The sequence below is a fragment of the Rhodamnia argentea genome, chromosome 11 (assembly GCF_020921035.1).
Source record: "Rhodamnia argentea isolate NSW1041297 chromosome 11, ASM2092103v1, whole genome shotgun sequence".
Taxonomy (NCBI): domain Eukaryota; kingdom Viridiplantae; phylum Streptophyta; class Magnoliopsida; order Myrtales; family Myrtaceae; genus Rhodamnia; species Rhodamnia argentea.
In genome coordinates, this window is record NC_063160.1 from 7,290,166 (window position 1) to 7,314,809 (window position 24,644).

General features: G+C 42.2%; 2 protein-coding genes across 2 annotated transcripts; both read left to right on the forward strand.

Annotated features, from left to right (window-relative positions):
* The first annotated feature begins 376 nt into the window (after positions 1 to 376).
* Positions 377 to 3,762, forward strand: LOC115742145 (probable LRR receptor-like serine/threonine-protein kinase At4g37250). Its single transcript, XM_030676265.2, is given in 3 exon segments — positions 377 to 788; positions 790 to 2,440; positions 2,952 to 3,762. Coding segments are annotated over 3 exon segments (2,424 nt in total). The 5' UTR covers positions 377 to 710; the 3' UTR covers positions 3,647 to 3,762.
* Positions 3,763 to 5,786: 2,024 nt separating this feature from the next.
* LOC115742163 (microtubule-associated protein RP/EB family member 1C) lies at positions 5,787 to 8,126 on the forward strand. The gene is made up of 6 exons (XM_030676285.2): positions 5,787 to 6,018; positions 6,112 to 6,267; positions 6,388 to 6,494; positions 7,173 to 7,389; positions 7,460 to 7,573; positions 7,672 to 8,126. Exons 1-6 carry the CDS (start codon positions 5,911 to 5,913, stop codon positions 7,948 to 7,950), a joined length of 981 nt encoding a protein of 326 aa, XP_030532145.1. The 5' UTR covers positions 5,787 to 5,910; the 3' UTR covers positions 7,951 to 8,126.
* Positions 8,127 to 24,644: the final 16,518 nt, after the last annotated feature.

Below are 24,644 nucleotides of genomic sequence, written 5' to 3' on the forward strand. Positions count from 1 at the left end.
AGACAGCGCTCGAATGTTTCTGAACCCCTCTTTCTTTATAGCTCAGGTAGATCAACTGGAATCTAATCTAATCAAATCAATAAAAAAAAAAGTTTCCCCCTTCAAATTAACTGGCAAGAGCACTTTCCAACGACAGGACCAGATCACACCAAGCAGAATTCAGGTACTTGAAATGGATTTCCCAAATCTTGGTGGTGCAGGCGCTGCATGTTACTGCAAAATGGGCACCGGCCCAGTGAACTGGTTTTAAGTTGATTAATAAATCTGAATTAATGGGCAATTTATAAAGTCAAAATCTAAATTGCGAAGGACCTGCCACGCTACCTTAACCCTATCTCCATGTCCTTTCCCTAAGATGCTATTCCTCTGTTTCTCTCTGTTTCTCTCTGTAAATCTGCTTCTTAAGTGCGAGCGAGCTCGATGCGAAGCATTTCTTGCGGTGAGTGCATTGATCATTTCCCATCTTCCCCAAGCATTTCTTTACTTCATTCCCTTCTTCACCTCTGAATATTTAATTCCATCTTTGCTAGAGAGAGAGGGAAGAGAGAGAGAGTTTGGTTTGGTGAGCTGTGTGGTTTCTGACCCAGTATTCATTTCCATCTTAATTAGCCAGAAAAACCCACTTCACATGGCTTCTTCTGTTGACGTACCGTCATAAGTATCTCGGCTTTCTCTCTCTGTTTCTCGCTCTTTTTGACGAGCGATGGGGCATGTTTGCCAGAGGACTGGACGGTCATCATCATGAGGAAGGGGAAGACCGGTTCATCATCGTGTTGGACGATTCTTGTTCTCGCGCTAGCGCTCGCCGGTGGGCTCGCGCCGCGCGCGCGGGGCCTCAGCATGGACGGAGTGCTTCTGCTCTCCTTCAAGTACTCCGTCACCAGCGACCCGCTCAGGGCGCTCGACGGCTGGAGCTACGGCGACGATACGCCATGCTCGTGGCCCGGCGTCACGTGCGGCACCGCCACCGGTAACGACACCGCCGCCTCCTCCCGCGTCGTCGGCCTCTCCCTCCGGGGCTCGCGGCTCACCGGCTCGATCCCCTCCGACATGGGCATGCTCAAGTACCTGCGGACCCTCGATCTTTCCAACAACTCCCTCAACGCCACGCTCCCCGACACTTTGTTCGATGCCGCCGAGCTCCGCGTCCTGGATCTCTCCGACAACCGGGTCGAGGGCCCCATCCCCGCCGCCATCGGTTTGCTCGGGAACCTCCAGCTCCTCAACCTCTCCTACAACGCTTTGACGGGAAGCCTGCCGGCCAACCTCACTGCGCTCACTAACCTGACTGTAGTGTCGCTCGAGAACAATTACCTCACGGGGAACCTCCCTGGCGGGTTTGACCATGTGGAGGTCCTCGATCTATCGTCAAACCTGATCAACGGGTCGCTGCCGGAGAATTTAGGGGGCGAGGGCCTCCAATACCTGAACGTGTCCCACAACCGGCTCTCTGGGGAGATCCCTGCGGGCTTCGGTGGGAGGATCCCGGCCAACGCCACCCTTGACTTCTCCTACAACGAACTCGCCGGCGAGATTCCGGAGTCTGTTGTGTGGATGAACCAGGACGAGGCGTCGTTCAGCGGGAACCCGGACCTCTGTGGGATTCAGACAAGGAACCCTTGCCCGATCCCTTCTTCCCCGTCATTCTCGCCGCCAAACGTGTCCGCTCCGACCTCGCCTCCTGCGTTCGCGGCTTTCCCGAAGACGATCGGCTCGACCCCTGAGACGACGAACGCGACGGCGAGCAAGTCCAAGAGACAAACGGGGCTTCGGCCGGTGACCATAGTTGTCATTGTGGTCGGTGACATTGCGGGCATTGCGATGGTGGCAGCGATTTTCGTGTGCGTTTGCCGGATCAAGAAAAGGAAGAAGAGTCTCGACACGGCACCGGCCAAGAACGAACCCAGTGCGGCAGCGGATACATGGTCGTCCACCTCCTCGGAGTCGCGTGGGTTCACGCGATGGTCATGCTTGCGGAAGCGAGGCGACAACGACGGAGAGAGCTCCGAGACCACTGCCTCCGACACCGACGACAACGACGACGCGAAGAGCTACGACAACACTCAGCGGCTCGAGAAGCAGGAGCCCTACAAGGAAGGGATGCTCGTGACCATCGATAACCGCGGCGGCGGCGGCGGAGGGGACAAGGTGGCGGCGCTCGAGCTGGAGACATTGCTGAAGGCGTCCGCGTACATATTAGGGGCGACGGGGTCGAGCATAATGTACAAGGCAGTGCTGGAGGACGGGACGACGCTGGCGGTCCGGCGGATAGGGGAGAGCGGCGCGGAGCGGTTCAAGGACTTCGAGGCCCAGGTCCGAGCCGTGGCCAAGCTGGTCCACCCGAACCTGGTCCGGGTCCGCGGGTTCTACTGGGGGGTCGACGAGAAGCTCATCATCTACGATTTCGTCCCCAATGGCAGCCTCGCCAATGCCCGTTACAGTAAGTAATTTTCGACATTACCAAGCCTTATTTACAAAATTTATTTTCGTCCGACCAAAAAAAACGATTCACGTCCAGCACTGGGAACTTTTTTTTTTTTTTCCAAAGTTGATTTTCGGAATAATTTGCATGGCAACAGAAAAATTGGAAACCGACCGGCTTGACCGTCGGCGTACTTTAGCATGGGGTTAAGGGGACCTGGTATCGTGCGCCGGGGGAATCTGGCAGTGGCCGTGGAGTAGGTGTAACTGAACCTCTGTTTTTAATGAGACGGGGAGGTCAACCGGGTCTGCAAGTCGGGTTGCATTCGTTAGCCCCCAAAGACCGAAAGTGACTCGTGAGCGAGCACGCTTTACTCTCGCAATCCACGGGACACGTCATCGCTTACATGAGAAAATAGATTTTTTTTCTAGTTTTTAATATCTACTCTTTTTTTTTTTTTTTTGTCGAAAATTTTTAATATCTTCAAGTCCTGAATTTTTATGTACTTTACTGTAAATTGTGATCGTAGGGAAAGTGGGATCATCTCCTTGCCATTTGCCGTGGGAGGCCCGGCTCAGGATCGCGAAGGGAGTGGCCCGAGGGCTCGCGTACCTGCACGAGAAGAAGCACGTGCACGGGAACCTGAAGCCCAGCAACATCCTGCTCGGCGGCGACATGGAGCCCAAGATAGGCGATTTCGGCCTCGAGCGCCTCGTCACCGGCGACACGAGCTACAAGGCCGGCGGCTCCGCCAGGAACTTCGGGAGCAAGCGGTCCACCGCCTCACGCGACAGCTTCCAGGACCTCGGCCCGGGGCCTGGCCGCAGCCCCAGCCCCAGCCCGAGCTCGATCGGCGGGATCTCACCCTACCACGCGCCCGAGTCGCTGAGGAGCCTCAAGCCGAGCCCGAAGTGGGACGTGTTCGCGTTCGGGGTCGTGCTGCTCGAGCTGCTGTCGGGGAAGGTGGTGGCGGTGGACGAGCTCGGCCAGGCCAACGGGGTCGTGGTGGACGACCAGGGCCGGGCCGTGAGGATGGCCGACGCGGCGATCCGGGGCGAGCTGGAGGGCAAGGAGGACGCCCTGCTGGCTTGCTTCAGGCTGGGGCTCGGCTGCGCATCCCCGGTGCCCCAAAAGAGACCCTCGATGAAGGAGGCCCTACACGTTCTCGAGAAGATCCCATCTTCGTCAACGTCCATGCGCCATTATGGTGGTCACTTGGTATGAATGAACAGGTGAAAGTGTTGTAGAGAGCGATGTATCTATGATTGACGTGACAAATTTGTCAAATTTGTTTGTGGTTGGATCATGAAATAGAGAGTTAGATAGAGATTTCTCTTTCATTGTGGGACCCCTAATCAAGTCTTTCTTTTTCACTAATCAGGGCCCAATCCATGCCAATTTTATTTCTTAACCATTGGAAGCTAGGCTCGAATTTTATGGCTCGTTTGGTAACGTTTCTCATTCTCTGTTTTTCTGTTCTTTTGTTCCCCATGATAGAAATCCATTTGTGTACGTCACTTGATTTTTTTTTTTCCCGGAAATAGATCAGTGTTTAGGGAATAAATTTAGAACAGAAGAAAAAAAAATTTTGTGCTTGGGAACAAAAAGAGAAAAAATGTCATTCTAGAAAAACTAGCTTAGTGTAACTTAATGCTCACATTTACAACCACAAGTCCACTGCCCCCTTGGCCGCCGATCTTCACGATAGCCGCCGGCCGACGGTCATCACCATCGCCACTAGTCGCGGGTCGCCCTAACCACCGATATATTTTTGTAAGGGTCGTACCAAATGCATTTCTGTGTTTTTTTTTCTATTCCGAGAAAAGAAATTTTGTACGATTACCAAACACGTTCTTCTCGCTCAAAAACTCGACGGGAAATAGAGATAGGAAAAACTATTTCTGAAAAGAAATTATTTTCGAGAAAAAAAATACTACTTTATGTACCCTTATATGTTGGTTTCGTGACAAGTCGCCATCTCGTTGCTTTATTTGTTGGGGATTAAACATTGTATTTGTTGGACATTGGGTAAATCTGCAAAATTTTAAACTATACTTAAGAAGAACGACAATTACATTAGGTGGGTTTGGTCTGCCGCTGTGGTGTGTATGTGGTCCATCACGGAATTTCCGAGAATTCTAGGCCTGGCCCAAGGGTTCGTCCCAAAATTTATTTTTTGGTCCAACTTTAATGTGAGTGATGGATCCGTAAGAATCGGCCAGAAATGTATAAATAAAGAATTGTAAAGTTTATGTCACGTTAACCTAATCTTTTGTTATGTTTCTCACATTTCATCCTGGGACTATAGTCACGACTCTATTACATTAGCTCTCTTTTCTCCTTGTATATTTCATATTATAAGGTTTTGTGGACACTTCATTTGCTTGATTTTGTTATTCCTTTTGAATAACTACGGTAAGATCACGATCGGTGAAGTAATGAAAATGAAGGAAAATAAAGTAGGCGGGTTGAATTATTCTGGTTGTTTTGGATGTCTTTAGAACTTATATGTTTCATTGTTTGTCAGCTGTATATGCTGACCCTTTGAATGTTCGTGCTTGTATTGTGTGATTCATGACACTTGGGCATTTTTCAGTCTAAAAGAAAGGAAGAATACCGATGCTTCACCACATTTCTCGATTGCGATTGACTGATGGCTCACTTCACTTTAAGAGATAAAACCAATAGTCCATGATAGAATTCGATTTGGCACGATTTTTAGATTTCAATTTGGTTCGTTAGCTTTCATTTTCACAACACTTGTTTGTATGATTTGGCTGGATTTAAATGTCATAAATGTGAGATTTCGATTGAATGCAATGGGTCAAGAAAAAAAGTGAGCAACCAAGTGATATGCCGAATTCTTGACCGATTCAAGCCATTCATACATAAATGGTGGTATATATATGATGCTAATGTATTGTGCGAATCATATAAAATAAGATGACATCGTTGCATGTAAAATCACTATATTTTATTCATAACTGACATAATCAAATTATTAATGTATCAAATAAATTAAGTGTCAAATTAGGCTATTTCATAACGTAAATCAAATAATGTCAAAACTAGTATCAACATGATAACTGTTCCGTTTTAACCGATTTTGAAGGATTATGTCGAAGTTTCCGGAAATCCTCGGACAACATCTTTGCCTTTATCTTTGTTTTGGCTGGTGGGGCCCCCGACTTTGTTTTTAAAAATTTGTTTTCACTGCAGGGTTTTTTTAGTTCCCCACTTTTTTCCAGCAGTGAAATTTAAGATTGCGTAGTGGGACCCACCGGCCCTTGTCTAACCCTTTTTTTTCGTGGGCCTAATACGATGGGCCGCCTCCATCATGTTCATATACTCCTCGATCCGACACGCCGTTTCAGTCGGACTCTGACGCCCCTTCTCTCGTCTCATTTTTTGAATTCTTCAAAGTCCCGCTCCCCCCCACTCTCTCTCTCTGCGCGAACAGGAGGAAGAAGACGAAGGAGAATCCAGAAATGGCGACGAACATCGGGATGATGGACTCGGCTTACTTCGTCGGGAGATCCGAGATCCTCGCTTGGATCAACTCGACCCTCCATCTCAATCTCTCCAAAGTCGAAGAGGTTTTCCGTTTCGAAACCCTAGGCCTCGAGCTGGATGATGATGCCTCGAACGAGCGCTTCGATCTCATCTCCCCTTTTTTTTCCTCCTCGCAGGCGTGTTCCGGCGCTGTCCAGTGCCAGCTTATGGACGCGGTTCATCCCGGGATGGTGCCGATGCACAAGGTCAATTTCGACGCCAAGAGCGAGTACGAGATGATACAGAACTACAAGGTTCTTCAGGACGTCTTCAACAAGCTCAAAATCACGAAGGTCTGTTCTCGAAAATCGAAATGGGCTTTGCACTGCGTGTGTTGGAAGAAAGGCGTGCTTTTATTAGTGATGATGCTTTCTTTGCTGGAATTTGAGTTGGTACGGTTCGGTGTTGTTTAGCATATGGAAGTGAGCAAGCTCGTGAAAGGTAGGCCGCTTGACAATTTGGAGTTCATGCAATGGATGAAGCGGTACTGCGATTCCGTGAATGGAGGAGGTATTCAGAAGTAAGTTTGAATAAGCTGTCTAATTGCAAGAGTTGGTGCTGCTATATAGTTCATAGATGTAGATTTGTCTTTGGCTCTTCATGCTCCGGGTAGTTGCCTTGCTTTTGATAGGGGTGGATCCCTCTGGTTCTCCCTTTGATTCTAGTTGTTATCTTAGCTATCTATTTCCAGGTTAAGTAATACTGTGGTCATTCTTTAAGTGAGAATTTGGATTCCATTGGTGGGGATCTTGTAGCTCATTCGTATAAGGAGAAGACAGCAAGTGGTCAAAAGCTAAATGAGTCTGAAACAATGTCTTCAACCAAGGGCTCGCGATTGTGCGATTTGATCAAATGTCCAATTCTGATGATAATTTGGCTGATAACTTTAGAGCGATATAAGATAATTGCTGCTAAATTTTACAATTTTCACAATTAGAAAGGATCTTATGACTTTCAGAATGTCGACAGTAATTGTTACATCTTGTGTTTGTTCTATGGCCATGCTTGTCTTACTTAATGATGAGATTATGTATCTTTTATAATATGCTTACTTGATTTTCTTAACGCATAAAAACTTACATTCATACTGTTCATTTTGTAAGATCTTCTGCTTCTGGAGGTCAACTATATGAGGCATTGTATGATAAGACTTCTGCAAATACTAGCTTTTGATGTTGTATTTCGAAATCCCTTGCAGCTATAATCCACTGGAAAGGAGAGAGGCTTCCAAGGGGGGTAAAGAAGCCACCAAGAAAAGCACACAGTCACAACCTTCCAAGGGTTCAGGACCTGCTCCCAGAGTTCAGTCCAACAATAATGCCCGTCGTCATGTTGATCCTTCTGCAAGCTTGACTAATCAGTCAGCCAAGACCTCCAGAGCTGTTCCTTTTGCAAGTTCAGCATATGATCAACAGGTACTTCAAGTTAGAAGTTGTTGAGCAATTTGGTTAATTTCTGGCAATGATTATGAAAATTATGCTGCAGATAACAGAGTTGAAGCTATCGGTGGATAGTCTTGAGAAGGAGAGAGATTTTTACTTTTCAAAACTCAGAGATATCGAGATCTTGTGCCAGTCTCCTGAAATAGAGGACCTACCTGTACTGTTTCTATCAACCATTTGTTTCAGGAATACTTGTTTTGTTCATCTCCTTTGTTGTCCAAATGCTGATTATATAGTTATTTCTTACTTTGGCAGATTGTGGGAGCAATAAAGAAGATACTTTATGCAGCAGATGATGATGCATCCGTTGTCGCAGAAGCTCAAGCCATGATGTCGCTACACCAGAAAGAAGCAGAGTTGCTGAGTCCCATTGCCGAGGTTCCCGAAGAAAGAACAAGCTCAGATACTCAGAAAAGGAAAAGCATAATCAACCCGGAAGTTGATGCCGCTGCTAGTACTTTGTCTTCTCCAAGGCAAAGGGTTTTGGACGCTTCTGATGTGCGTTCTAGTGGGTCATCTCTCATGAGTTACTGATTCCCCTTTTTGGGATGCATTTCTTGTTCCATAAGCCGGAAAACTGCTTTTGTTGTACTTTGCTTTAACAGATTTTTAGACAGCTCTACCTGTGCAAAAGCCTATGTAGTTATAAAGGGTTCTAACGCTAGTCGACATGGCATATCATAGCCTATACACTGTTCGAGCTTTTGTTACTCCTTTGGACTCCAGTTAGCTAATTCGATCATGCAGTTTTTACAGATGTCTACAGTGATTTTACATCCTTCACAATCTTCACGGTGGTGTGTGTTGTGAGTAACCACATTGATGGTGGCGTAATTGGAAATTTTTCGTGGGAAAGACTGGCGTGTTGGTGCCATGTTCCATGTATAACTTGTGCACGGTTTGGTTTGTGAGAAGGTATTCATGATTCTGAAGTGTTTGATAATGTTCTGTTTAGGTTGGAGCATTTTTATGAGTTCTCCATTGTTGGGTTGATGTGTTATTCCGAATGAATTCTTTCAATTTGCTCGTCGAAGGTTCTGAAACTTGGTTTACTTAATTTGAGCTACTTTTTGTGCATATCATTGGTGGGTGTCAATCAGATTTGTGATCGTCTAAAGACACGATCCTTAGCCATGGACTGGACCGCGCTATTTCCATACATTGTCCGTTAAAGGGTGCAAATGTTAGTATCATCTTTACGGCTCAGCTCTCTAGTTTACATGTATTTTTGGGGGCAGCACCTGTTGTCTGTGAGAAGCAGATCATTGTGCCGATTGGATTGCAAAAACCCATAGAATAGGATCCCTCCTTACTAATTGGCTTTTTAAGCCTCCTTAACCCTTTTGGGATTCGTTATATTTAGACAGTGATAATTGTTATCCTTCTAATTCTGTCACTTTATAAAAATGATTTGTTTCGGAAAAAAAGGTAAGCTAGTAAAGCCTGGTTGGCTTTTTCATTATTATTATTATTATTTTTTTTTGGGAAAGTGAACACACCCAATTCTGACATATCATTTGTTAACTCTGCAAAATTCAATAACTATTACCGGTGAACATTTATGTCTAAACATATTAGTGGACGAAGAAATTATGTTTATTCGTTTATTTTTGTAAACAATATAAGCAATCGTTTTGAGCAAAATGATTTTACAAAGCATTTATTTTTCACCAGACAAATGAAAATAAATTGCTCGTTGATTATTGCTAAAAAAACTGAGCTATAAATCTGAATCACTAAGCTTCCTCCCAAGACCGTATAGTTGATGCGAGTCGAGACCCACGTAGAGCATCAACATTCTTGAATTTATGCTTACAATTAATTATGATGAATGTGAGGTTTGGGTTCGTGAAGACAGTCATCACCAAGTCCTTTATAAACAGAACGCCTTTTTTCACACCAACAACCAAATATTCACAAACATCAATAACTTCCACCGATAGAAATTGATCTCTCGTGTCTATGTAGACCTTCATTTCAATTTAAATAAGTAGAACTTCATTTCAATTTTAAAAAATTGGCACATTAGCGTCTGTCTGTTCAAATGATCATTGTACACTTGCCATTTGAACATTTCAAATGCAAAATTCTACCAAAAATAACAAAAGAACCCAAGAACGACAAAACCCTCCATCAAATAGTCACGGACAACCGCAATCGATCCATCAATCGAAGTCATCACAACTTCAATAACTTCCTGACTTTGTTGACACTCCAACAACTATTCGTAAATGACAGAAAACATGAAATTTCCTAAACACCATATTTAAGGGAATGTAAAAGGAAGATAAATTAACTCCATAGAACGACGGAATCGACCCCTACAAAGTTAGCCGTTTTGTCTTTCGAATTTACTTAAAAGCCACCTAACTAAAGAACTGATTAAAACCAGCAGAAAGAACAAAAAAGAACATCAAATAAAGCTTTCAACTGGTGAGCTAGCTCTACATAATTTAGCTAGTTTGCAAAGAGACAACAGAAGTTCCTATATTCCGACCCAAAAAAAAAAAAGGTAATGAAATGCTCCCAAAATATATTTTGACAAGACCTGCTTATTGGACGTGCCTAGGCGAGCTCAGGTCGGGCCTGCTTGACCTCAAACCTCCTAAGGCCTTGCTTAGGCCCGAACTTGTGGGTATGGCAACTGCCCTGGCTTGCCCATCAGGGCACCTTTCTTCTTATTATTTCTATTGATTTTCAGGGAAAAAAAAAATAAATTTTGACAAAAAAAGCTATTGAAGAAATAACATAAAAAAAATTAGGGGTGTGTGTTATTCGTGTTATTACTAGGCAGAAGGGTATCAGAAGTGTCAAAAGTTGTGTATAACGCTTCTTTTAGTCCGAAAAGTTTTTGCCGGCTCACTTAAATGCCAAATCGAAAAGAAGAAGAAGCAATCACATAAGTACCAAATCAGAGAAATGCAAGCTAAATTGATAACGTGGCATTTATAAGTAAAATTTTTGTATGATATGACATATCTTTTCAAAGATAATTTAGTCCATGTCGAGGTCGTCTAGCATATATTTTTTTTAAAATTAAGTCCACATGGCATTTAAAAAAAAACTCAACATATTAAAAAAATAAAAAAATTAAAAAAATCATGCAAAGAAAAAAAAAAACCTTGCATGGCCAAGCTCGCACCGGTGGGTGCCGGCAGAAGGGTCGGCGAAGGTCACCCGGTCCTTCTTGAAGCTTGGCGACCCTTGGCAACCCTCGTCGACCCTTCTCAACGGTCACAAGTGAGGGCTTGGCCACAGCCATCCGTGAGTTTTTTTTTTTATTTAAATTTTTAGTTTTTTTTTTTTTTTATCTAATTAGATTTATTTTATTTATTTTAGCTTACGTTGCTGACTAGACCTCTTGCTACCTATGTCAACTTAAGATATATATAAAGGCCATGTCGAATTTTCAACGAAACTAATCGGAGTTGGCACTGAAAAAATTGTTTTCTAAAAAATTGGCACTTAAGTGATTCGGATAAATTTTTTGATATTAAAATGAGCGCCATACAAAGCTTTTGATACTTCTAGTATCCTTTTGCCTTTATTATTGGATATGTAAGTTTAATATTTTTTTTCTACAATTAAGAGTCATGAATTCACATATCAAGGTAGGATTACTAATATGTTAAGATGCACGTTTGAATTGTATTAAAGAAATCTCATATTGGAGAATGGTGTGGTGTAGAGCAATCAATATACATTAGTTGGCCAATAACTCATTGGTTTAAATTTTTAAGTGAAGATGGATCCAATTGGATATATTAACAGGGTAAGACTTTGGGCTCTCTTTTGATTATCTCTCAAGGTGAAGGGTATCGGGCTTCTGATACTCGCTCCCTAAAAAATTGGTATCAAAGCCGATAGTCCATCGGTGGGGTTTTCAAATTTGATCCGGTGTTTGGTTGATGAATTTGGGCATGTTGATGGACGTTGTGGTATAACCATGTTGGCCTACTTCATATCTTGATGCAAAAGGATACCTAGATTAAGGGAGAATAGACTTAATACTAAGCTCGGACATAAGGGGAAAATTATTAGGATGCACATGTGGATTGTGTTAGAAAAATCCTAATCGGAGCAATGGTATGGTGTATAGCTTGTTAATATATTCAGTTGGACCAAGGAAAACTCGAAATTTCATAGAAGAAGAATCGGGTCGACATATGGACCGACTAATGTATATTAATAGGGTTAGATTTTGAACTTCCTCTTGGCGAACCCTTTAGGTGAAGAATATCGGGCTTCTGTTACTCGCTTCATAACAAGTAAAACATGTTTCATAATCTCTTTTAAATACTATATGGTCCAGGTCGGGCTGGGCCTCAAGGGACTTGCCTACGCCCAACCCCCCAACTAACTGGGCCTAAAAAACTTAGCTCAGCTCGCCCACATGAGTCTCACGAAATCGATCGTTAATCAAGTACCTAATACAAGATTAGGGTCCCATCTACCTAATTTTTGGGTGAAGTATTCCATATGTGTTGACATCCACTTTATAAAAGAAAAGATGAGGCCGTGTTAAGGACACTAAACAAAATGGGAAATCTAGTGGGTTAAAGAGAGTTTTCTTGGATGATTATTTTTTCCTTAACGTGTTGAAGAGAAGTCAAGGTTTTTTTTTTGGTCGGAAAAGAGAAGTTAATTAAGAGTGGGAATGTCGTAGAAATTATGTTTTAGGATGACAACGGTTTTATGTGGTTATGAAGCAACAGTCTATAACTAACAAGAAAGTGCCGGAACAAAAAAAAAAAAAAATTATGTCTCTCCTACTATTCATTCAACGAAATCATAAAATTTGATTAATAGGATGCACATGCGAAACGGGCTCAACTTGACTCTGATACTATATTAGAAAATCCAACTCAAAAGCTTAACTTAATTTGTAGAAAGAAACATAATGTATATAAAGAGCATACAAATCTCATTGTCAAGTGTTGAAGCACATTTCAACCCTTCCTCTTGTAAAAATCATTATCAATTTCGTTTTCATATTTAGGCTCCATTTGCTTTATTGAAAATCTCATGATAAAGAGAAATATTTTTCAAGAAGTCATTTTCCCTTTAAATTTGTTTTGTGGTTTAGGCAAAGCTTTTTCCTTCTTGTTAGAAGAGGAAATCATTTTCCCTCAATCTAAACTTGTTGTTTTCAATTCATGGAAATTGTTTTCCGCAGATCGACAAGTTTCGTATCATCCAAATACCATAAAGTCATAAAATAATTTTCTCTCAAATAAGTGGACCCTTAAGCTCCGTTCCTTTCACTGAAAATAACTTTCAAGAAAATATTTTTCAAATTCTCCAGTGTTCATTTCACGAAAAATAAACGAGTTAAGGAAAATATTTTCCCCTTGTGGAAAAAGTACCTTCAAAAGTGGGGAAAATGATTTTCCCTCTTTGAGAAGAGGAAAATATTTTCCCTCATCTCCCTTTCCTCAACTCTTTCACATTTATTTTTTTAATTATTTTTTGGGCTTTTCTATTTCTTTTCTATTTCTTATTTTTCTAAAAAAAAATCAAAGTTTTTATTTTCTATTTTTTTCCCCTTCTTCTTCCACTGGCGAGGCCTGGCTGTAGGCGAGCTAGGCCAAGGCTCCGCCTCACTCAAGCCTCGCCAGCCTATGGTGAGGTTCGGTCGTAGGCGAGCAAGGCTGAGGCTGGCCTCGCCAGGCTCGCCGGCCTGTGGCTTCAACCTGCACTCCCTTCGGTTCTGCTTCGACCTTCACGAGGCAAAACCAGAGGTCGCCGTCCACTCTAAAGGACCAAAGCTGGACGATGCAATTCACTCTGAGTTGGTTTCGCTCGTAAGGATGCGCCACCGCGTTCCACTGCTCGGTTAACACATAAGAAAATCTTTCGCTCACGTAGCTCCTCTTCTTGAGGTGCAACCCATGGCGTATCTCGAGACATGGCTCGATGAGAGAGATCATAATGCTTTCCTTGCTGTCCAGAGTTCTCATCTCTTCATTGGTCAAGAAATCTGCCCGCACCTGCGACTTGGCCATGGAGAGCCTACTTTGGCTCGGGTTTCGGTGGCGTACAATTTCTTCTTCCCCACGAGCGTCACATTCTGACCACGCACCTCCAGTACTTTGTCTTGAAAGATTGCTGGCAATTTGCTTGGCCCGACGTGAGCTGCAAGATTTGCCTTCTTAGTTTTCTTGGAAACTCTACCCGTCTCTTGGGTTTCGATGGGACCGAACAGGCGCAATCGCCTCTGGCAGCTCTTGGCGACAGGTCTCCAAGTTTCTTGCTTCTTCTTTTTCACCAAGACAGTTTGATCCGAATACAACTTCCGGGCGCGGTGTGTCAGCCCTCGCGGTCGCGGCGATCTCTTCTTCCTAGCGATCCATCCAATGTCGGCCGGCCTAAAAGTGGTGGTCACAGCCGTTGCCTTCTTTTCATCATCAGGATCAAAGAGGGAAGAAGCGAGACTGAGCTTTCCCTCGGAGACCAACAAGTGGGATCGTGTACATGTAGATTGAAAAAGAAAAAAGAAAAATTCATTGTGATAGAATCATTGAATATCAAATCGCACATTCATCTAACAGCTTAAGCTTTTAAAACAGTTGGTAATAGTCTCACAAAATCTTACATAGTATCAGAACAAGAGATTCCGAATTCAAATCTTTCCAAGCCCCATTTATCTCCCTAATTACATATTTCCACGCAAAAATACCAAACGATTAAATTGTCCCTTTACCAGGAAAGAGAGTTGAGCGCGTCATGAGGGAAGAGAGAGACAAAGGGCATTTGTTTAAAAAGGGGCAAATATGGAATTGTGGACTAAAGGACTTTAGAGCGCCAAAGGGCTTTGATAAAACGCACTTGAATATAGAGTACAGCCTCAATCAAAGCAAGAAATTAAAGGTGGGAAGTTAAGTAATATCGTCAATTTCATATGACTTAATCAAAGACTTAGAGAATAGGTTACTGAGGAAAAACTTATAGATGCAGCCAAGAAGAGCAGAGTCATATATAGGAACATTTTACAATTGGGTAATCAAATCACAAATCTATAATTGTTATCAGAAAACTGCTAGTTTGACAGTCCGACAGCATTGCCATTATTTCTAACCCCACGATTTTTTAATTAGTAAGTGCTTTATGCAAAACACGTGGTGATGGTGTGTGGATCTATGATCATAAATGACCGACAGTATTGTCGATCGTCGTCGTAAGCATTTTCCTTGTTATCAAGAGTCCTCACGAAATAAATATTTGTCTTGTCCAAATACTTATTTGGGTTCATATGAAAAAAAAAAAAATCAAGAACAAAACTCACAGGATTTTAAATTGAACTACGTTTTTCAAACGTACCAAGACTAATATACACTCAACAGTGTATAATTTTATCCGAAATTCTCGTGTTAAAAAATATTTTGACCCCATATTTCATCAATGGTTTTCGCCTCCGTCCCTCCTCTTGGACCTAAAGCCTGGCTCCATCATTATCTAAGCTCTAATCACGAGTCAAAGTGTTATCGTTATTCCAGTGATATTATTAATTACAACATAACATATTTGCTGCTACAAATAACCTATTTTTTTTATTATTATTATACTTTGATTTTGTGCGATATCTAATCAAGAAATTGACACGAATTAGTGGTTTCTACTACTAATCAATTATAACAATTGAAAATAGAGTCACTTAAATCTCATAGAAATGAAAAGTGATATTTAGAGATGCTATTCTATAGCAACATAATTTATTGATTAAAGCCCTACGTCATTTTTAAAATAAGAAATTGAAGATGTTCCCGGTTGCATTAGGAATGGCTATTCCAGTTGACTTAATATTTTAGCTAAAAAGTCAGAGCAACTGTTAAATCAGGAGTGCTGGGGAAAAAAAAAAAAGTGAAATGTCAACAACTTGCTGGGCCTCAGTCAAGGCATGTGTTTAAGGGTCGTGTATCGTACTTGGGCCCAATTTCCTAGCTTGATCCAAGAAGAAAAGGGACACGAACTTGAGATTTTCAAGATGGAAGTACCGGAATTGGGCCGAGCTCGTGGGGCACAATTTAATGGGTTCTTTTTATCCGACCCGATTCAATAACATGTTCAATTTGCCGGGCTTAGATTAAATGGTTAATACCATGAAAAATCTTAAAGTGATATACCTATGATAAATTTATCCAAAATTATTTTTTTACCACGAAAAATCCCAAACTGGTAACACCGTGATAAATTTACCCCAAACTATTTTTTTGACCACCAAGAACTTTAAACCGGTATATCTGTGACCAATTTATCAAAAACTAATTCTTTTGACCACGAGTGCACCTGTGACAAATTTACCATCCATTAAATTGAGTTAATATCAGGAGAAATCCCAAATTGATAATAAACCTATGACAAACAGAGGGTAAAAACTCCAAACTAGTATACCCGTCAACCGCCATATGTCATCCAACTTAGTAATTTGACTGTTAAATTTAACGAAAACTAATAGAAGGTAAATTTATCACGGGTGTACGAGTTTGAGGTAAATTTGTCACAAGTGTACCAATTTGGGGGTTTTTTACGGTAAAAAAAAAATAATTTGAGATAAATTTGTCACAAATGTGTCAATTTGGGGTTTTCCGTGGTATTAACCCTAGATTAAACTAAGGTTTATAGTTACCCATTGGGAATGGCAGTGTGCATGTTCTAACGGGATATCTCACTTCAGAACTCAAACTTGTCTCGATAGGTTCGTGATATTATTATCAAAACCCTATAGGATTTGGGACAGTTTTGGAGATCCGAAACTCGCATATGATGAACCATTGTGCCAAGAATGAAATATTTGTTTTAAAGGATGTAAGGTCACTTATGTTATTAATATGAAAGAGAGAGTTTGTGCAATGGTGAAACAAAGGTCGCTAACGATGCTAGTGGCGAAAGTTACGATCGTCGACCTGATAGGAATGATGCCGTAGTTCATCGAAGGGAGGAGAGAGGAGGAGGAAGGGTTTAGGGTTTGTGTTTGCATGAGGGCCAGTTTGATTATTTTTCCTTAGGAGTGTTTTGACTGGAAATGTAAAGTGTACATTTTTTAAAAAAAGTGTTGGAAACCTCAAAAGACTTTTCGGATCTCAAGGAGACTCTTCGTAACCCAAGTTCATCTTGATACTTGGAATCTAGGGAGTTGTTACCTAGGAAATTATGTCTATTTATTGTTGCTAGTCTTTCAAGATAGCTTTGAATGTTATGAATCTAAACGTGTCTGTTCGTGTGTCTAGTGTAGACGTAGAGTCATATCTTAAGCTTATAAATAGATGTGTTTTGTAATCATTTTCAGTATGAGTGAATAAACTTCATTTCCAAATTTCTTTCTTCAAACTTTTGGTATCAAAGTGCTGCGCGTCCGAGATCCAACATTTGGTATCATAGCCGGTTTGGCCAGGTTAGCTTGTTTAGCCAGTTTGGCTAAGTTTTATGAAATCTATCTCAAGTGAGATGGCTTCTGTGAGTGGTGCCGGGATGGTTCAACCTCAAATCCCAAGGTTCGATGGGAAGAATTTTGAGCATTGGAAGATCCAGATGGAGGTGCTATTCGGGTTTTAGAAGGCGACCGAGATTATTGAAGAAGGATTTGTGGAGCCGGAAGCGCCAGCAGATTTGACAACGGAGGAGCAGAGGACGTAAAAGAAAATCGTAAGAAAGATCGTAAGGCTCTCTTTTACATCTTTCAAGCAATAGATTCGTCAATCTTTGAAAAAGTGGCGAATTCCAACACGGCAAAAGAAGCTTGGGACACTCTCACCAACATATACAAAGGTGTTGAGAAGGTCCAAAAGGTTCGGCTTCGGACTCTTCGTCGACAATTCGAGCTCCTTCGGATGGAAAAGTCGGAGTCCATTTCTGACTATTTCTCACGGACATTGGCTCTTGTCAATCAAATGAAGGCCAATGGTGAGACTATTGTTGATCAACAGATTGTTGAGAAGATTCTTCGAACTCTAACTTTGCAGTTCGAATATATTGTGACTTCCATCGAAGAGTCATGTGATCTCTCCATCTTGTCCGTTGATGAGTTGGTGGGCTCTCTACAAATGCACGAGCAGCGACTCAAGGAGAAATCCAAGACGGTGGAGGAAGCTTTGCAAAGCCAGTTGGTGTTGCCCGGTGAAAAGAAGAATCTTTCTAATCAAAAGAAAGATCTAAAGCGGCACGAGAAGTATGCCGGACAACGAAAAGATAAGTCCCTTATTCAGTGTTTTAATTGTAAAAAATATAGGCACTATAAATCTGAATGTCGAAGCGGGAAGACTGGTGGTCAAAAGTTTCATGCAAATGTAGCAAGATCTGTCGATAGACATGTCGATGGTGATGGTGAGCAAGATAATGCTCTTTTATTCACGTGTAATTATGCGGTGGAGAACCAGAAGAATGTTTGGTACTTACACACCGGATGCAGTAATCACATGTGTGGCGAAAAGGAATTGTTCTCGAAATTCGATGACACCTTTCGTTCGGAGGTGAGATTCGGAAATAATACCAAAGTTCTTATCATGGGAAAGGGGACAATTAAAATCAAGGCAAAAGATGGGTCGGTTCAAAGCATTTCCGACGTCCATTATGTTCCCGGTTTTCGAGAAAATCTCCTAAGCATGGGACAGTCGTCCGAGCGAGGGTATCACATGACCATTAAGGATGAACTTTGCACGGTTCATGATGGCAAAGGAGGGCTGATTGCAAAGGTAAAAATGGCTCGAAATCAACTTTTTCCTTTGTATATTAATTATGCTACGTCATGCTTTAGTGCCTCGGTGCAAGATTCGACATGGCTTTGGCACAAGCGGTTCGGACATGTGAACTTCGACAGCTTGAAGCTGTTATCTCAAAAGAAGATGGTACGTGGACTACCCGAAATTTCTTCTCCAAAGGAGATATGTGAACCATGTGTTATTGGGAAGAAGTGCAGAGAAAGCTTCCCTTCGGGAAAATCATGGAGAGCTTCAAGGCCGTTGGAGCTAGTGCACTCCGACCTCTGTGGACCGCTCGGTGAGTCGTCGAATCAAGGGTACAGGTATTTTGTTACCTTTATCGATGACTTTAGTCGAAAAACATGGGTTTATTTCTTGAAGCAAAAATCAGATACCATTGATGCTTTCAAGGAGTTCAAAGCCTATGTAGAAAAACAAAGTGGGCACAAAATTCGAATTCTTCGAACCGATCGTGGCACAGAATATTTGGTTGGAGATGGTTTCTTCAAGCAAGGCGGCATTAAGCATCAATTAACAGCACGTTATACTCCTCAACAGAACGGAGTAGCGGAAAGAAAAAACCGCACTATTGTCGATATGGTACGTACCATGCTTCATTCCAAAAATTTGCCTAAACATTTCTGGGCGGAGGCGGTTGCCTGTGCTATTTATTTGTTGAATCGATGTCCTACTAAAGGTCTTGAGTTCAAGACTCCAACGGAGGTGTGGAGTGGTCGAATCCCTTGAGTTCAACATCTTCGAGTGTTTGGGTGTATTGCTTATGCCCATGTTCCAAATGAGCTTTGCAAGAACCTTGATGAGAAGAGTGAGAAGTACATCTTTCTCGGTTCCGATAATGAGACAAAGGGTTATCGGTTGTATAATCCCGTAACGAAGAAGGTGGTTATCGATCGAGATGTCACTTTCGATGAGGAAGCTGAATGGACGTGGAACACAGAAGAAAAGAGGTAGTTTCACTTTATCCTCGATGAGGAGGAGTCGGTTCAACCCAATTCGGATAGTCAATCCGAACCAGCAGTGGGTTTGATGCAGCCTAATTCGACAGCAGAGACTCAATCGAACCCCGTCGACAATCTTGTCGAAAATTCTGTCGACAATCTTGTCGAAACATCCTCACGACCACGGCGAGAACGAGTGTTACTCGCTCGTTTGAGGGATTGTACTTTGTCGAAAGATGATGATCCCTCCGATGAAGAAATTATCAATTTTGCTCTCTTTGCATATTGTAATCCGACACACTTCAAGGAGGCTTCCAAAGATGATGGTTGGGTTACTGCTATGGATGATGAGATACATGCGATCGAGGAGAATGATACGTGGGAACTCACGTCTCTTCCAGAAGGCAAGAAGTCCATCGGCGTGAAATGGGTCTATAAGACCAAGTATAAGCCTAATGGCGATATTGATCGGTTGAAGGCTCGCCTTGTAGTCAAGGGTTACAAACAGAAACTCGGGATTGACTATTTTGAGGTATTTGCTCCGGTTGCAAGAATGGATACTATTCGCATAATTTTTGCCTTGGCTGCTCAAAGGCGTTGGAAAATACACCAAATGGATGTCAAGTCCGCATTTCTCAATGGCTTACTTGAGGAAGAGGTATATGTGGATCAACCGGAGGGCTATGTCAAGGAAGGACAAGAGGGCTTAGTCTATAAATTGAAGAAAGTTCTCTACGGCCTCAAACAAGCACCACGAGCTTGGTATACCAGAATTGATTCTTATTTCATGCATGATGGCTTTATTCGTTGTCCGTATGAGCATACCTTATATGTCAAGGTTGGCTTGAATGGTGAGTTGCTCATTGTTTGCTTATATGTCGATGATCTCATATTTACTGGAGATTGTCAAGAGATGATTTGTAACTTCAGGGAGGCCATGACCCGTGAGTTCGAGATGGCGTACATGGGTCTCATGTATTATTTTCTTGGCCTTGAAGTCACACAATCGGAGGATGGTATCTTTGTTTGTCAACAAAAGTATGCCAAGGATATTCTTGAGCATTTCAAGATGGCTACTTGTAAACCAATTAGCACTCTAATGGAGCAAAGATTGAAGTTGACAAAAGACGGAAGTGGTTCCGAAGTTGATCCCACTTATTTCAAGAGGTTAGTTGGGAGTCTACGATATTTGACCTCTACTTGACCGGATCTTGTTTATAGTGTTGGGATGGTAAGCAGATTTATGGAGACTCATAGACAATCACACTTGCAGGCGGCAAAAAGGATTCTTCGGTACATTAAAGGTACCATGGATGATGGTATATTCTACAATTCTTCTAATGATTTTCAGCTTGTGGGATATATAGATAGTGATTGGGGAGGCGATATTGGAGAAAGGAAAAGTACTTCCGGTTATGTTTTCTCTTTAGGAAATGGAATTTTTTCTTGGTCTTCAAAGAAGCAACAGGTGGTTGCTTTGTCCCAAGGTGCGTGCAGAATACATAGCAGCGGGTTATTGTGCAACTCAAGCGGTCTGGCTACGTTCGATGCTCGCCGAGCTACGTCATAAGCAGGAGCATTCGACGGTGATTTATTGTGATAATAAGTCAGCCATAGCCCTTGCAAAGAATCCGGTCTTTCATGGAAGAAGCAAGCACATCGATATAAAATATCACTTCATTCGAGATCTAGTGAAGTCTGAGAAGATTGTGCTACAGTATTGCAAGTCGGAAGACCAAGTGGCTGACATGTTCATGAAGCCGTTCAAGACAGACTCCTTCCTTAAATTCAAGAGGATGATAGGCATGGTCAAGATGAGCTCGGTTTAAGGGAGGCTGTTGGAAACCTCAAAAGACTTTTCGGGTCTCAAGGAAACTCTTCGTAACTCAAGTTCATCTTGATACTTGGAATCTAGGGAGTTGTTACCTAGGAAATTATGTCTATTTATTGTTGCTAGTCTTTCAAGATAGCTTTGAATGTTATGAATCTAAACGTGTCTGTTCGTGCGTCTAGTGTAGACGTAGAGTCATAGCTTAAGCTTATAAATAGATGTGTTTTGTAATCATTTTCAGTATGAGTGAATAAACTTCATTTCCAAATTTCCTTCTTCAAACTTTTGGTATCAGAGTGCTGCGCCTCCGAGATCCAAAAAAAAGGTTTAAGTTACATATCATTATTGGTAAGAAGGGAATAGCTTTTTAAAACTTCATTTCATATAAAAATCAATATCATTGAATCATATGCTTCTGTTTTTCATTATGGTTGAAAGCTTGAAAAGAGTTGCCTTCCTCCGTGAAGACAAGACGATGGAATAATTTACGGACCATCGAACGCCACCTCGCAAGAAGATTATAGGCGTCCGCTTTGTAATCCGTCAAACTCCCTTGAGTTCACGTCGGGGAGGGTCATCACATTTGTCCATGAAGATCGTCCGCAATTGACTGGGCTCGATTAGGGCCGCGAGATCTTTCATCTTAGTTTTCTTGGGCTTCTTCCTACCCGTGTGTCGGGTTTTGGCTGAACCGAACGTGCGTGACTGCCGCTTGCAATTCTTGATGACCCGTCTCGGAGTCTCTTGCTTGCTCTTTTTGACAACATTGGCAACTTGATCAGAATTCAAGTGCTGGGCGTGGAATGTCGGCCCTCGCGGTTGCGGCAATTCCTTCATCGTAACGATCCGTCCAACACCAGTTGACTCGGAAGTGGCGGTCACGACCGTCACCTTCTTCTCATCGTCACGAGCCACGGAAGGAGTCAGACTGAGCTTTCCCTCGGAGACCAATGAAGCTGTGTCCGCCAGGAGATGAAGAGCTGAGAAATCTCGACTTCCATCTTTCCGTCTCCCGTCGCAAACTGACACCAGACCCCCTCTATCAGCAATGTGGCTGTTAGGGTTTATGTTGATAGTGGGTTTTGAGAGAGAGAGATTGAAACGGGCAATACTTGAAAAATACTTGTTTTGCTTACCGATCCAACGTGCGATAAGCAAATTATAAACAACCGGGCAATGCTTGGGGTCACTAGCAAATGTGTCAAAGTTAGAGATTGCCTGTGCGTGAGTTGTGATGAAAACTTGTGTGTGAAGAACCAACTTATTTAGAAGATTAAGTTGTGGCCATAAGTAGTTCCATCCTTACTCGGAAATAATTAATTTTTTATGCTACTTGTAATTGTTAAGGAAAGTCGGTAAAAAGATTACATCGTTCCTCTGTTCATTTAAATATGATCATTGAGAAACATGTGCGATTGAATTCGAAAAAATTGACAAAAAAGTCATAATTCTATTGTACTTTTTTCCAATTCAGTCCTAAATCTTTTATATTTATGCCAATTCAGTCATAAACCTTTTTTTTTGTGCCAAATCAGTCCTAAATTTTTTATGTTTGTGCCAATTTAGTCTATTCGATCAATTTTGTTGGCTAGCGGTGACATGGATGCCAGCTGGGGCTGACGTGGACGTCGGTGTTGACGTGGATAATTTTTTTTAATATATTAAAAGTATTTATTTTTAATTTTCTTAATTTTTAATTTTCTTCTATTTCCGTTTTTGTTTTTCTGCTTTCATCTTCCTCCTACCCTTTCTTCTTCATCCTTCCCGTCGCCGATGTGGCGGCCGGCTAGAGGCTAGGCCTGCGAGGCCGGCCTTGCCAGAGCCTTGCCGGTATTGAGCGACGCCGGCCATGGCGAGGCACAACCTTGACCAAATCTAGCTTGAGCATGGCGATTGAGGTGAGCCTCGGTTACTCAAATTTTCAGTTAAGGACACGAGGATTTGGGAGAATGTGATTAGGACTGAATCTTCGTGAGGTTGTGTAATTTTGAGTAGGCTTTCCTTCATGGAAGAGAGCGACCGAGACCAAAGGCTCCCTCACCATTGTAGTTCCCCAAATTTCGTAGACGCAGGTCCTCTCTCTCTCGCGACCTCGCCCGCATCACCCAATCTTCAGGATGAAGCCATGAACTCAAATCTTTACGGACACCCAATCCTTGTTCTTCTCATTGGTAAGGGCGAGCCTCGCAGCCATGGCGAGGTTGCCATGGCTGGCCGACCTCGCCCGAGCCAGAACCGTCGAGGTCGAACTCGCCAGCCAAGCCTTTGGCCACTCGTCACACCGGTGACGGGAAGGATGAATGGGCGGGAGGAAGATGAAAGCAGAAAAACAAAAAAGGAAATACAAGAAACGAAAAGAAAATTTAAAAAATTTAAAAATAATTATTTTAAATATTAAAAGGCAAAAGGATAATAGGAGTGCTAATATTTGTGTATGACACTTTAGTGCCAATATTTTTTTTTGATCACTTAAGTGCCAAATCGGAGAAAAAACGATAACTTAAGTTCTAATTCCGGCTAAAAAAGATTACTTAAGTGTCAATTCCGGATAAACAACACATGTGGCTTTTTTTTTATTAATTTTTTAATATTATGTGAATTTTTTAAAGAAAAGTCAGTCCACATTGCATCCACGTGGCAATTTTTTTTTTAAAAATAATCAGTCCACATGGATGCCACATGTAATTTCTTTTTACAAAACAAGCTAAATTTTTTTTAAAAAATTTAAATTTAAAATAAAAAATTAGCTAAATAACTAAAAAAAAAAGGATAAAAAATTACAAAATAGAAATTAAAAATCTATTGCTGCGGCGAGGGTGGGGGATGGCCCCACCCGCCGGCTACAGGTGAGGCCTCACCATGGTCGGCGACACCTTGCCATCGTAGATTTGGGCAAGGCTCAACCTTGCCTAGTTTTGTGAGGTCCAACCTCACCGTGGCCGGGCGAGGCTAACCTTGCCCAGCCATGGCCAGGCCTCCCCGACCCGGGCGAGGGCGAGGCCTTGCCATGGCTTGACCTCGCAAAACTAGAGGGTTAAGCCTCGCCCGGAACTGCGACAGCGAGGCTTGGTGGCCACTTGGCGACCCCCGCCGGCCATTGCCGGTGATGGTGGGCAGCGGCTAGGACTTCCAATCCCTAGCCGTTGCAACACAAGTTTTTTTTTTATTAATTTTTTAGCTTATTTTTTACTTTTGAATTTTTTATTGCTGACTTGGAAGCTCCAGCGAGCCAAGTAGATGCCATGTCAGATTTTCGGCGAAACTCAATGGAGTTGGCACTGAAAAAATCGTTTTTCAAAAAATTTGACATTTAAGTGATCCAAAAAAAAAATACTGGCACTAAAGTAAGCGTCGTATACAAATATTGACACTCCTAATGTCCTTCTGCCAATATTGAAATATTAATAAAAATTATCCACGTCATTGTTGGCTGGCCAAAATTGACCGGATATATTAAATTGGCACAAACATGAAAGGTTTAGGACTGATTTGGCACAAAACAAAAAAAAAGGGTTTAGGACTGAATTGACGTAAATGCAAGAGGTTTATGAATGAATTGACAAAATTAAAATGTTTAGGACTGAATTGACAAAAGTGCAATAAGTTTAGGAATTTTTTTTGATAATTTTCCCATTGAATTCTTCCTTTTACAATAACATCGTCGACTTCTTTCTAATATTCTAGTTTGGTTGGATGTCCGAACTACATCCCACTCTATTTCCAGAGTTAGAAACTGAAGATACG